Source organism: Alosa sapidissima, chromosome 19 (assembly GCF_018492685.1).
Source record: "Alosa sapidissima isolate fAloSap1 chromosome 19, fAloSap1.pri, whole genome shotgun sequence".
Taxonomy (NCBI): domain Eukaryota; kingdom Metazoa; phylum Chordata; class Actinopteri; order Clupeiformes; family Clupeidae; genus Alosa; species Alosa sapidissima.
In genome coordinates this window covers 27,687,806-27,702,805 of record NC_055975.1, presented here as the reverse complement: position 1 = coordinate 27,702,805, position 15,000 = coordinate 27,687,806, and the positions used below count along the sequence as shown (strand labels likewise).

The 15,000-nt window shown below is 44.5% G+C and overlaps 1 protein-coding gene across 1 annotated transcript in view; it reads left to right on the top strand.

Annotated features, from left to right (window-relative positions):
- The window catches only part of LOC121693649 (neurexin-3a-like), a 242,182-nt gene that overhangs the window by 73,925 nt on the left and 153,257 nt on the right, over positions 1-15,000 (top strand). Inside the window, 1 exon segment of the mRNA XM_042073216.1 lies at positions 3,159-3,320. Within this exon segment, the coding sequence (XP_041929150.1) occupies positions 3,159-3,320 (162 nt within the window).

Here is a 15,000-nt window from a genome sequence, read left to right as displayed (position 1 = left end):
GCACTCCAAAATCTGGCGCTAGTTAGCCGATGCTACCAACATCTTTTTCAATAGTGGTGCTTCGGCATCGGGCTAGCCATGCAAATAAATCACTGTTTTACACCCATTTACGAGGCTCAATGTATCTCCACACTTCATTGGTAGACTTCCTAGGGCCCTGACATTTAAAACGAGACATTGAGAACTTTGAAAAAGCACTGGTAGTTTACTTACAAGACGATTTATACAGACAGTATCTTCACGAAGTTTAACGTTTGCAGCCATCTTGAATTTAGTCACGATAAGTCGAGCAACGAGTAAGAATGAACAGGTATGATAAGGGATCAGATTCCAAAAATAATTCAGTGGAAATGCATGGATTCCAGTTGCTGCTATTGGAAGAAACTGAAATCCATGCATTTCCACTGAATTATTTTTGGAATCTGATCCCTTATCATACCTGTTCATTCTTACTCGTTGCTCGACTTATCGTGACTAAATTCAAGATGGCTGCAAACGTTAAACTTCGTGAAGATACTGTCTGTATAAATCGTCTTGTAAGTAAACTACCAGTGCTTTTTCAAAGTTCTCAATGTCTCGTTTTAAATGTCAGGGCCCTAGGAAGTCTACCAATGAAGTGTGGAGATACATAGAGCCTCATAAATGGGTGTAAAACAGTGATTTATTCGCATGGCTAGCCCGATGCCGAAGCACCACTACTGAAAAAGTTGTTGGTAGCATCGGCTAACTAGCGCCAGATTTTGGAGTGCAGGGGACAAGTCGAGATGGGTTATGAGACATACGTTCACACTCGGTATCATGTTTCAATACACTTTAGGTCAATATCACACCGGAATTCTCCTTTAATGATGTGTGGATGTTGCACAGAGGAAATACATTATATGTGACTGTTGGCAAAAAATTAAGGGAATTAAGGGATCACATTTTTGATAAGCTGTAAAGATTTCAGATTTCAGTAGGCATCACTGAATGGACTCAAAGGGAAGTGCCTTATGAGCTCTGGTAAGGGTTGGGATGTACTGTAAGTATGTACTTCGTGCTAGCGCTTCATGGTTTGGGGATGGACTGTAAGTACTTCTTGCTAGCGCTTCATGCAGGGTTTGCTAGGATTTACTACCAGTGTTTTGGGTTTTGCAGCAGGCTTAGTGCAGCCCCTACACCCCCTCCTAACTCTTTATGTCCTTCTCTATCATTCTTCCTTCTCTCACTGTCTATTCCATCACGCTGAGGAAAACATGCTTTGTTTGCCAAAGACTAATCTGACCATTCATGTTATGAATCATTTGATGACTAACCCACTAATGTACTAATAACTCTCCTCATCATATTTTATTTGTGTTTGTTTGTTTTGTTGTTTTTGTTTTCTCCAACAATTTAATTTAGTTTTTTTTTTTTTTTATTAACAACTCCTTTGTTCACTCTTTAATTTCCCTTCTTCCCCCTCTTCCGCAAAGCATTCAGGCATTGGACACGCTATGGTAAACAAACTACATTGTCTGGTAGATATCATTCTTATTGTCCTTCTTTTGGGTTTGCCGTGTCCTCCTACCCTCTCCCTCTTTACTTTCACTATCAAAACACCAGGAAATGGGGTTGGTATTTCTCAGCTTTTCCACTTTCGTTTGGTACCCCCCCCCCCCCCCCCTCCTCCTCCTTCACCTCCTCCTCCTCCTCCCCCTCCTCCTTCACCTCCTCCTCCTCCTCCTCCTCCTCCTCCTTCACCTCCTCCTCCTCCCCCTCCTCCTCTTTTTCTCCTCCATTGCGGCTTTGGCTTCTTTTCCTCTGCCTCCTTTGAACTTCCTCCTCTCCTCAAAAGACCGCGAGACCAGGCTTTTTGTAGGACTTGGTGTTATAACAAAGCCTTTACGTTCTTCCCCCCTCCTTCTTATTTTTCTCGCCAATGACTGTCGACGAAACTGGCAGAAGCTTTCCTGTGGAAAAAAGAAAGTGCAATAAAATGGGAACAAAACACCAACAATAAAAGAGAAAAACTTCAAATCTTCATGACGGGAGCTCTGGCAGTTGTTTCCAGTACACTGTGTGCATGGCATGCTGAACCATCAGTGCTCTGCCCCTGCCACACACACACACACACATGTACACACACACACACACACGCACACACACGCACACATGGACACACACGCACCCACACACACACACATTAACACACACACACACACACATGTACACACACACACACACTCACACACACACACACACACACGCACACACACACATTAACACACACACACACACACAAGCACGAACACACATGGACATGCACACACACACATGTACGCACACACACACACATACACCCACCCACACACACACACACACACACACACGCACACACACACACACACACACACACACACATGCAGTCACACAGCACACAGACATTCCTGTCTAACCTCTGCCATCCAACTAATCTTTCACCCTGACATGCCTCCAACCGCTGCCCTTGTGTGTGTTTGTACGCCATCCTCAGCTTCCATTCTGCTTCGTCTCAACCATACTGTAGCTTTCTATGTGTTTGTGTGTGTGTGTGTGTCTGTGTTTGTGGTGCATTGTTGTAGACCTGCATGTCTCTAGAGGCCACCATGATGTTGTATTAGCCATACCATTCATATCTAACTTGTTTTGAATAAAATATAACCTTAACTCTCCATGGCTTGCTCACGTGTAGTTTTAGCCATTCAGCCTATTGCTAATGCATGCTTGTGTAGTGTTTGAACTAACAAGATAGATTTGGAGTAGAAAAAACTAACACTTTCAAACTAATGTCACACCTGAAACAAGTCATTTCTTAACCACCATCAAAGTTAAAGAAAATATGTGGCTGAAATATTTTCTTTACCTGTCCACCCAAAGTCAAGAGTAGAAGCCAGACTAAACATTATCGCAAACTATCCAAGGGTCCAGGAGTTCGGACCAATCAATACAGTTACTGTCTGATGGGAATCATGAAGTAATCAAAAAATAATATCATAAGCAGCAATATCCCTGGTGGTGTATCGGCAAGTGAGTGAGTGTATGTTGAAACTTATGAATGGTGTGTGTGTGCGTGTGTGTGTGTGTGTGTGTGTGTGTGTGTGTGTGTGTGTGTGTGTGTGTGTGTTTCCTCCCCTCGACATGCCCCCTTTTTGTAACAGGTGACGATATCTGTGGACGGCATCCTCACAACGACGGGGTACACCCAGGAGGACTACACCATGCTGGGCTCAGATGATTTCTTCTACGTGGGAGGAAGCCCAAGCACTGCCGACCTGCCTGGATCCCCTGTCAGCAACAACTTCATGGGCTGCCTAAAGGAGGTAAGGACACAGCATGTCTCTCAGTCATGGAAATACAGGGATTGGGAATTCAGTGCCTTCATGGAAAGTTCTGGAAAGGTCATGGAATTTAATTTTGTCATAAAGTACATGTATGTGTGTAATGGTTATCAGCTGGCATGGTAGAAGTCCAGTGTGTACATAAACCTCCCTCCCGATGCCGAAATGCAACCTAGGGTCTTTTTGTGAATGTACCTGAGTCAAACGTTTGTTTAAAAGCATAATTAGGACGGAAGCGCCACTTTTAAGATTGACTGTATTGTCGTTTTCGGGTCAAAATGCCTTTTGAATAGGAGACATGCTGGCAACAGACGCTAGCACCCATTGGTTTTAGCCTCCATGCTGGCATGCCTGCCTCCCAATCCGAAGTGCTGCCAGTTCACAGGTTCGAGTCTGGGCAGGTGTGTGGATGGACTGCACAGTCCTTTAACACAACGTAGGTTACATAAGTGTACATAAGTCACTGTAGCCTCACATAAAGTGGCTGTAGCCTGTGTCTAACAGTAAATAAATGTCCTTCTCTAACTTAATGACGTAAACGATGGTGTGTTTTCTCCAGTGTTAAGACTTAAGTCACATTAGGCTGTACTGAAACTCTATAAATGTAGTTTGGTTCCCGATATGATTACTGCCGTAGCTGCACAAACAGCATCCATGCATGCACTTTTCGTCTCCAATGTCACTGATAAGATTATTAGCAGCTTAGCAAGTTACCAAGTATATGAAGCAACACAATCATACCGTTTTGTTATTCATGCAGGGTAGCTGTTATTCAGAATTTTTGGTTATTCTACTGTGGACAGTATCTCTCACAGAGACGTTTTTTCCCAATGCATAACCGTCTGCATAGATAATGTGGCCCAGTTATAAATCTACTGCTGGTTCTCCGCTGATAGGACAGGCACGTTTCAGTTGGCACAATGCAGCACAATACAGCATACAGAGTTATTCAGTGGATTAGGTGTGCATCAGCATTTCCTCTGTGGAGCTCATGTGGCTGCCGCTCCTTCACCTCCGCTACTTATTACACTAGTATCAGTCCTGCAAGGAGAGAAGGGCACCGCGGGAAAATTTGGGACCGGAATAATACATTTAATAAGGCTTATCAGCTGAAGAGGAGAGAGAGGAGACATCAATGTCTGTTCAATGCCCACTCCTCTCTCCCTCTCTCTCTTTCTGTCTCTCTCTCATTCTCTCTCTCTCTCTTTCTGTCTCTCTCTCTCTCTCTCTCTCTCTCTCTCTCTCGCACACAGACACACACGCACAGACACAGACACACACTCTTAATGAAATCTGCTTCAGTTAGAGATTCGCCCAGACGCAAAATTGTTTTAAGCATATTTAATTTAGATTTTCAATTGTCGTCAATCATTTCATTAACTTTGCCATTGCCGGGAAAGAAATAAAACGGAAGAACAGAACAGAGCGAGAGGAGAGGAGAAGAAAGAAATAAAGAGAGGGATGATAAAAATGAGATTTAGGAGTGTGAACTATGCATCTGAGTTGGAGTTACGCATTTCAGAAACGACCCACTTGAAAGAGAGCAGCTAAATAGATTACAGCAAACAGGAAGAGCTAGGGGATTAGACAGGTCTTGCTTTTTGTCACTTGGCTCATGTTTGGCGTTATGATTCACAGAGCCTTACCATGCAAATGATGACATTTTGTTATTCTAGCACAAGGCAGATGCCCCTTTCTCTTTGAACAGCTGTTAATTGCCATTTGTGTTGAATGGTTCTACCTGCAGGCAAGTCTCAAATAGATTGATCTTTAATTTAGCTGAAATTGGACGACTAATTAATTGTGAAGACGTCATGACGAATCCACAGAATCTGCAGATGAAACAACTTATTTAGTAGTCAGTCACATTAGCTATGAGAGACAGCAGCAAAGCAACTGACTGCCATTCATTTTCAATAGGAATGGGTGTTTTACAGCAACAAGAGACAAGTGGTTGTTATGCTCAGGGTGCGATTTGTCAAAAAACATGAAGGGATGTTTTTTTTTTAATCATGAAAAAACAAGCAATCAACAGGGCTAATTCTTTTTAAGTTAACGGTAGGCCCTATTACATTTCGAACAGTTGAACACTCTTCTTTAATGCAAACTACAAAGGCATGAAACATTTATTTTTCTGCGTCAGCCTGCGATGTGGGAGATGTCCTAATTAAATTTCAGGACCATGGATAAGGGCCGATCACGCGAACATGGCAGAGGATTTAGGCCTAAAACGTAACATGAAACGATTCTAATCTATTAAGATTTCACATCATGTCAAAATAATTCAGCGCCGATACCGCTATTCCCACAATTCTTAGCGGTTTTACGACACAATCCCAAACTCTATATGTCTAAAAAAACTCTTGTCATAACCTACCTGTTATTTCAGTTGGTTTTTAATCATTGACGGGGTTGTCCCCACCCCCCCAAGGATTAAATTCATTCAGCAGAGGTAGGGATGTAAAAAACAGAGGAAGGGTTGATCCCCACCATCACCCCCCAGCAAATCACACCCTGGTTATGCTGCCAGCTACTGTAGGCTTTGCTGATTTTCTATGGAATTGAGTAAACAACTGCATTTAAAACCTTGTTTGCTGTACTCCCACAGATATTTGGTAAGAGTTCAATAGTGATGTAGTACTCGAGTCCGGTCTCGGACTCGAGTCCGGTCTCGAGACCAATTTCTGCTTTCTCGGTCTCGTCTCGGACTCGTTCCTTCAAAGACTCGGTCTTGACTCGGTCTCGGGCCACAGTGGGAGGAGAAGGACTTGTAATTTCAGACCGAGTCCTCGAGACCAACGCATTTTTTATGTTCATATAAAAAAACAGACAACACATAACAACAACAATAATAAAATGCAATGTTGACCGGCATTATTTGAAAATGACATCCCATGGTGCAATGCAAAGATACTGCCGTCAGAGCCGTTTATTTATCTCTATGGCTCTGCTGCCGGTGAGTGTCTGTAGGTCAGCATAGTCCATATAAAGACGTTAAGACTGCTCCTCTAAACAATTCCCAATCTAGCTTAGTCTGTAGGCCTAACTGTTGATTATTAACTGGGGTGATATTAAATTATGAATATTAAAACTGACATTTTTTTATGGTCTTGGTCTCGACTCGATCTCGACTCCTAAAGGACTCGGTCTCGACTCGGACTTGCTTCCTCAAAGACTCGGTCTTGACTCGGACTCGACTGTATTTGAAAACCAACAGACTCGGTCTCGACTCGGTCTCGACCCTTCAAAGACTCGGTCTTGACTCGGACTCGGCATAGGCGGTCTCGTCCCCATCACTAGAGTTCAATGTACCAATTTAAGTTTAAGTCCACTGCTGGCTATAGGCTACACTACAGTGTGTCCTTAGACCCATTCTCAATGTCAGTTGAGATTTGAAAAGCGTTGTTGAGTCAGCCAAACTACCTGTGTTCCTTTTCTCTCACACATTTCCCCTTTTTTCTTATTGTTTTCATGGCATTGTGTAGCCTATGTGATGCCCATTCTTGAGATGATAATAATTTCTGGTGATGGTCGCTCCACACACGCACCTGCTGAGTCCAAGACGTTTAGTGATGATCACTGCGGCTAGATCAGAGTTTCTGACCTTTCTAGTGCAGCATGAAGCAGGCATATTAGCATGCTTTATTATTTCTGTGATGTTGTTTTAGATAGTATGCAACAGCACATCTGGGACTGATAAGTAGCTAGATCTGGGTCTGGTCTTGACCTTATAAGTTAACTTCCAGAATCCGCAAGTAGGCCTACGAAGGGAAGAAAACATGTGCTACATCCACTGTAAACATTACCATGATACATAATCTCTTGATAGTATGACTGGATGTATCATGTCTTCTTTGATATGGCCAAGATTTCATTTAACTTGGCCATAGGCTGTCACAGGTCATTAGCCCCTTTGAATGTAAGACTGTCTGTTGTTGACTCACCAATCTTTGAGCCATTCATAATGCTAATGTTCAGAAGCACATTATATTATAAGTTCTTATTTTAGCTAACAATCCTTTGTTAGGCTTCCTGTGATTTATTAGACAATGTCTTCAGTCCATGACTTGCGTAAATGTTAGCAGTCAGCGGCAGCATTCGTTTTAATAAGCTTCAGTGCCAATCATCCGGACACCGATGATGTCATCTCTTTGGGCTAGTCTAAAGCTGCTTGCCACTTTTTTAGTCTGACTGTCATGTTTACACACACACATGTATGCACACACACACACACACACACACACACACAGGTCTGGCACAAGCAGGCTGACTAGCTGGCTGGCATGCAGACAGACCCCCTGCTGGACTCGGATGCCAACCCCATGCCAGAGTGGAACGGCTGGCATCAGTCACTTTGTCTGTGGCTCCGCCCCTCCGTGCCCTCAGTGCAGACAAAGCACAAAGCACCAAGCTGAGAAACAATCCCCCACTCACTCATCTCTCTCCCTCTCTTTTTCAATCTCTCTCTCTTTTTCGCTCTCTCTCTCTTTATCTCTCTCTGCCTCCCTTCCTCTCATTCTCTCGCTCTCTCTCTCTGTCTCTCTTTCTAACTGTCCAAACCCACCCAATCCTCTATCTTTCTTTTATTTTCTACCCAATCCTCTATCTTTCTTTTATTTTCTACCCAATCCTGTATCTTTCTTTTCTGTGCCCACTATTTTGTCTCTCATGTACTCTCTCTCTCTCTCTCTCTCTCTCTCTTTTTTTTTTTCATTCCATCCCCCTCTCCCTCTCTCCGCTTCACAGCCCTTTCCCCGTCCCAGTCAAAGTCCCAAAATTGTGTCAATGTGTCTGGCACCATCTCTACTGTGTTCCCACCCGTAGCTTTGGACCAACAGTCCTGGCTGTGCTGTTACGGGAGCCAATCAGCCTGCTTAGCACACCGCTTCATGTTAAATGAATTGAATATATTGATTTATACACATTATTTTCTCAACTTTAGTTTACATTAAGTGTGATAACTCAAAACAGCTACTCTTGTCAGATGGCCATCATACATCATTGAAAAGATGAGATTCCAGGCTTTCAGAAAAGGCATGGTAGCCATATGGTTTCCATATTTTGAGGCCCTGTCTCATGGACTAATAGTGCGTCTGTGGAGACACTGGGCGTCCTAAAGCAGTCGATTGCCTACTGTGAAGTTTACACTGGTCCTGGTGCTGGTCCTCTCACACGACTGCCTACATGCACTGTGTACATACACCCACCCACTCACACCAAACGCATATGCAGGCCCACAGACACAAGCACGTTGTCGCACAATGACATACATATACTGTACAAAACACAAACACAATTAGGTTCTTAAAGAATGTTGCATGCACACATCCACAGATATGTTCACAGATACTGCTATTGAAGAGTTTTATATGTCCCTTATGCGGTAAGCATATACCATACATATGATTGCAAACAACATGTACATAAATGCACACACCACTGTACCCGCATCCTCTCTCTCTCTCTCTCTCTCTCTCACACACACACACGCACACACACACACACACACACACACACACACACCACCCTGTGGAACTAAGGGAACACTACACCATATAAAGCAGAAGGAAATCAATGATGGCTGCTGTTTAAATACTGAGACTCTACAGCTCATTCCTCTGACCTTTATGGTCTTTGAGGAAGTGCACGTGAGAACTCCCCTATCATTAATCCCACTCTCCGCCAATGCCATCTGGCCCCGACTATATGGATCAATGCCTCCGTATTTCATGCATTTATACGTTTACTCTCCTGTCTATTCACCTCTCCCCATCCTCTCTGAGGCGTGAGCGGCTTGTAGGTTTCTCTGATATGTACTGTAATGTGATACTCATTGTGGACTGATGTCATTTTGAATGATGTCCATTTTCAAACTTCCCCATCTGTTCGGGATATTTTAGATAATCTACCAATCTATTTTCCACCTCAATGATACAATTGCACATTTTGTAATTTATTAGGTTTTTTCACAAATACAAAAGGCATTTGGAGCACTTAATGGTAATATTATTTCCGTTTATTGATGATCGGTTTCTTACCAGCAGCATGCAGAGTAAGCACTGTGTTAAAAACATGAAACAAAGGACCTCAGCCCTGGCGCAACTGGCCGGGGTACCTGCACCGTACACCGGCGACCCGGGTTCGATTCCCGGCCTGTGGTCCTTTCTGGATCCCACCCCGACTCTCTCTCCCACTCACTTCCTGTCGCATAAAAAAGCCCAAAAAAATATATACTTAAAAAAAAATAATATGAACAAAAAAATTGCTTTAGAATCAGTGCCACTCTGGCCTGATGCACTTTATGCCACTATGCCATGGCACTGAATGCCACTTTAGTGCCATCGTCTCGTCGAGAGCACTTGGGAAGGGAATCTATTTTATTATGTCCATTCTGTGTCCCTATGTGGTTGTCTATATCCTGTAATCGAGTGGCCTGCTACAAACTCTGTTCCCAAAACACTAAATTGTCTAAATTGTGGCCGAAATTCAGTTGTTGTTTTTTTCACCAGAGAAAGAGAGTGGCCCCATCTTTCCTGCTCAGCTCTCTGCGTGGGGCACATTAATCAGCGTTTGGCTCTGCGCGTGGCTAAGTGGGGTCCACTCCCTCTAATTACTGCAGACGGCTGCCCCTTGTGCGTCTCAGAGCCGATCTGACCAGGCTGGACACGGACCTCCTCCCTTGCGCTGGGGCCACTGCAATTTGTTTTCTGTCGTGCGTGAACGCCGGGGTGTCATTTGTCACCGTGTTCTGACAACACTCCGAGGTCCCGCTCTCGACCCCCTTTCCAAAACCGCCCCCTCCCTGCGGCCCTCTCTGTGGACCGGTCCATTTCTTCAGTCTACTGCCGGACGCAGCTGTGAGCAGGGTTGAACTGAGGCGGAGTGGGCGAGAGAGAGAGAGAGAGAGAGAGAGAGAGAGAGGGGGGAAAGAGAGAGAGAGAGAGTCCAGACTCTGAAACAGCTCTCCCTGATGGAAGGAGGGAAAACAGTCCATGATTGGGATGTGTAGGGTCCTTGATGATGTTGTGTGCCCGCTGCAGACACTGTATGCGGGTCAGTGGTGGCAGGGAGCAGGACCAGAGTGATGTGTTGAGCAGTTTTTACCACTCGTTTTAACTACTCGTTTTAACCACTCGTTTTTACCACTCGTTTTAACCACTCGTTTTAACCACAAGGCTTTCCTGTAAGCCATGGTGCTATTAATGCACTTTGTCATGATGCTCTCGATGGTGCAGCAGTAGAAGTTATACAGGATCTGAGGAGACAGGCATGTCAATGTTTCTAACCCTCTTCCACGTATGACAGAACGTTGGTTAATCACAAACAGGAAAGTCCTGTCTACTATACATCTATGCTATACAAACCTCCCCCACATTTAATGTAGACTATATCTTTAGAGTGCTGCGTAGAGTATGTAAGCGATAATGTATGGAACGCCGGTCATTATCGGAAAACAAGTCCAGACAGGGCAAACAGGACCCCGATGTGCCAGCAGAGGGGTTTTGCTTCGTCCTGAAGGGACTTATTTTCCGATAATGAACTGTGTTCTATACATTATCCCGCTTAAACTCCACATGATATGACTCTACATTTATTTTTTACAGTTTCATCATGGCTTTTGCTGAGAAACAAATAGCTTACAACACATGCTGAACTTGAATCAAACATTCTTTAGAACACAGCTGACCAACCGTCTGCTTTCACTTTCCATTCCATTTCACAAGTTCCATTGCAAGAAGTGACCGGACTACTTGTGGAGTGATATGAAAGCAAAAAGTGACCGGACTACTTGCGGAGTGATATGAACGCAAGAAGTGACCGGACTACTTGCGGAGTGATATGAAAGCAAGAAGTGACCGGACTACTTGCGGAGTGATATGAAAGACGTGAATCTGTATAGAGTGCTATGCTGCTGTGCTGCACTGCCCTGTCTTCTCCTCCTGCCATGAAATTCTGGCTTTGATGGCCAGCGTCACCTGGCACTGCCCACTTCCTCGGCCGCTGGGTAATCTGTTCCAATCTCGGCCCTGTCTCCCGGCAGCTCTGCAGCGCTGGGGCAGTGCCGGCCTCTAAGTGGTGGGTGGGCGTCCGTGGGCAGAGATTTATGGGCGGAGCAGAGAGGTGTGGATGATAAATAGGGGGTGTCAGCAGGCAGAGCTCCACACCCCTCTGTGCCGACCCGGGAGCCGAGGCCGAGGTGCGGTGTGGCGCGTGGGAGGACCTGCAAGCGTGGGTGAGAGAGAGAGAGAGAGAGAGAGAGAGAGAGGGACAGAGAGAGAGAGAGAGGGGCCACTCTTAGGAAAACAACACCTCGACCGAGTCACCTTAGCAGGTACGCAGAAGAAGCACTCTGGGTGTTGTCAGATGCAGGGATATGGAGTCAGTGGGGAGGGGGGGGTCCTGTGGGGGCTTCTCATGAGCTCACGGCCCAGTCTAATGCTCTGCTGTTCTTTTCCGTTGCTCGGGGAGTCAGGTTGTTGAGCGAGAGGCCTGGAGAGGGAGAGGTTAAGGCCCTGCATGTTAAAAAGGAGTGTTAAGGATGGCTTTTACGGGACCTGTGTGATTGTGGAGAGATGTCACTTAAATGGCCTGAGGAATGAAATACTTGCTCACAGACAAGCCTTACGTGGAAAATTCTTTTCCCTCTCTCTCTCCATCTGTCTCCCTCTCTCCCTCTCCATCTCCCTTTCTTTCTTTCTTCCTTTCTTTCTATCTTTCGCTCGTACTCTTTTTCCCCCTCTCTCCATCTCTCTCTCTCCGTCTCTCTGACTGTGGTATTTATTTCAGACCGGGTCTGTGCGGGCAGATAACAGTCTGATGAAATTCTCCTCCAGCCTCATATGCGAGTGATTTGGGCCCTGTCTGTGTGTGTGTATGTGTCTGTGTGTGTGTGTGTGTGTGTGTGTGTGTGTGTGTGTGTGTGTGTGTGTGTGTGTGAATTGAATCCGCACAGTCGCACAGTCGCACACGCGCACACAGGAATCCATTTCATGGGCCACTGGCGTCTCAGAACCAGGAACAGCCTCAATGCTCAGATAGGGGCGGATTTGAGAACGGATCTGGTACAGTTGTGGCCCGCATCTTCCCCGGATCTGGTTCAGATCCAGGCTGGATGCCGTTGATCATTTTCTGCTATCACAGGGGATGGGAGGCTGTCTCAGTGTATGCATCTGGGATTGATTGATCATCCTGTTTTATTCCATGTTGTCAACTGGCTGTATTGTATTGTCGTGATGCTGAAATATGAAGGAAATGCTACTCATAAACAATGATAAATGTTTGAAGTTATTCTCATAGGTTATTTGAAATGCATCAGGAATGCGAGCGCACACAGCTATTTACATTAATATGTTTTCATGATAGCCTTTGCTGCTTGCTGACTATCGCTAATGCTAATGCGAAAACAATGTTGTTTTAGCCTGCTCCACAGACGGCCATTAGGCCTCAGCCATTTTCATGAGCTGCCTGCCTGTCTCATCAAATGAGTTTCACAGTCTGACATTTTACACGACAGTCCAACACTCCAAATGACAAAGCATCAAATGAGCGAAATTGCAAAGTATCAATTTGCGCAGGGAGCAGTGGCAGTCGTTTCTTCGCGGACTCAGCGGTGACGTGTTGAGATTGTGGGCAAGGGGGAGGAAAGCTGATTTAGATGATGAAAAATGCATCAGGTCAGCGTCTGAGCCAGAGAAGAGACAGCCATGATATAACAAATAATAGCCATCATTGTCTAATCAGCGGCTGGTGATTTCCAGCCTTGTAAATTCCTCAAGGTCACTCTGTCGCCTCTGGTGACAACCAGCAGATGTCTAGTGAGGCTGCGTCGGATGACAGCTACGTTATTTTCTCACGTCAGATGTGTTGACTCACTGGGTCATTGCTGGATAGCGTATGTCTCCAGTACTATGATGAATGGCAAATACCCACTTCCTGTGATCTATTTCTTCTCAGAATTACTTCCAGTGCAATTGTTGTGGGGGCAGTTATTGTTTGTTAAAGGAACACAATGGAAGAATTGATATCTATGCTCTTTGATGTCAATATTCAACACCATAAGACAGTATCCAGCTAAAAAAACCACTAACAGTCTTGATCCTACCCAATCAATAACGTTACATAGTGCAATATGAAGCATTCCAGGTACACACTGGCAATGTCAGAGACTCCAATCTCCGTAGTATGCGTCAGTGTAGTATCAGAATGAGTTTGGAGCTGTTATCTTAAGGTAAAATAACTGCATTGTGTTGCTTTAAATGGTAATTTGGCATTGGATTTCAATGGTAAAAATAAAGTATTTTCTCAAGTTAAAACTAAAAGCACACTGATGATTAACAGCTTTCCTTTTCAAGGAAGCAAATTCTGTTAAAATGTTTTGAGTGCACAGTCATATATAAATATGGTAATGATTTGGCAAAAGGACTTGATGAAGGGAAAGTAGACTGTACATGTAGATATGCCGTTTGTTGGGAGGAGCATTATCATTCAACACAAGCAGACAATGCAGAAATCATGAATGTTTGCATTTTGCCAGCGCTATCAACGGGAAACAACTGTCAAAACTACATAAGGTGGACTTGTCCATTCTGTACACTGTAAAAAAGCAGCCCAGGCTCCGAAAACTGGAAACAACCAAAGTGGGGGCAGCCTGTCCCCCAAACAAAAAAAAAACATTGTGTAGAGTTTCTCTGGGAATACTGAAGGGAGCGGTGAGCTACTTCTCTGGTGTGTTTCATTTGGGCCTTGATTAAAATATACTGTAATGCACATTGTTGTTTTGGACAAAAGTGTCTGCTAAGAAATTGAAATATAAACATAAACACAAACAAACCCGACGTCATGCACAATCGCTGACTGCATCTTTAATGATCTCTGTAAACAGAGAGACAAAAGTATTTGTCAAAGTCACCCGGTGATATATTGTCTTTGTAAGGACTGTGAACCTAAGTGGACTTAGTCTCAATTAAACCAGTTAGAAAGCAGTTAGGTGAATAAATAGCATCTAGCATCCCCCAGCCTTCCTTCGTTGTTGCCTCCTTGTCATGCTCACGCCTTTTTGTTTTAGCCTCAGTTCTCCACGGGGGGAGGCTGGTATTTATGATCTCAGTGATAAAGCCTGTGGAGAGAGAAAAAAAAAGAGAGAAGGGGAAAGAGAGAGAGAGAGAGAGAGAGAGAGAGAGAGAGAGAGAGAGAGAGAGAGAGAGAGAGAGTCCGTTTCACAACACGGGGCTCCGCAGGAGATGGGTCGAGGCAATCTCCCAGTCCAGCACTCTTCCCCTGGGCACCTGCAACACGTGCTGATTTACTGTCAAGTCTTTCAGGATTATCAGTAATCTCAGAGCAGGAAAATCTCTCTGTTGACAGCTGTGTCTCCAAACAGCCACAACAATAACCACCACAACAGCGACAATACCAAGCCACTACACACACATCTGAAGGACAATTTAGTTTTGCTTTGCTTCCAACCATTTGCGAGCATACATTTCAGTTTTCTAGCACTGTACACTCTCTCTCTCTCTCTCTCTTTAACACATGCACACATACACGTGTGCACACACACAAACACACACACCGAGAGAGAGAGAGAGAGATTGGCCTTTTTAGTCTCACTAAACAGTACTTTGATGAATGTTTATTTTTGGCCGTGTGCGTTTCATCTTCA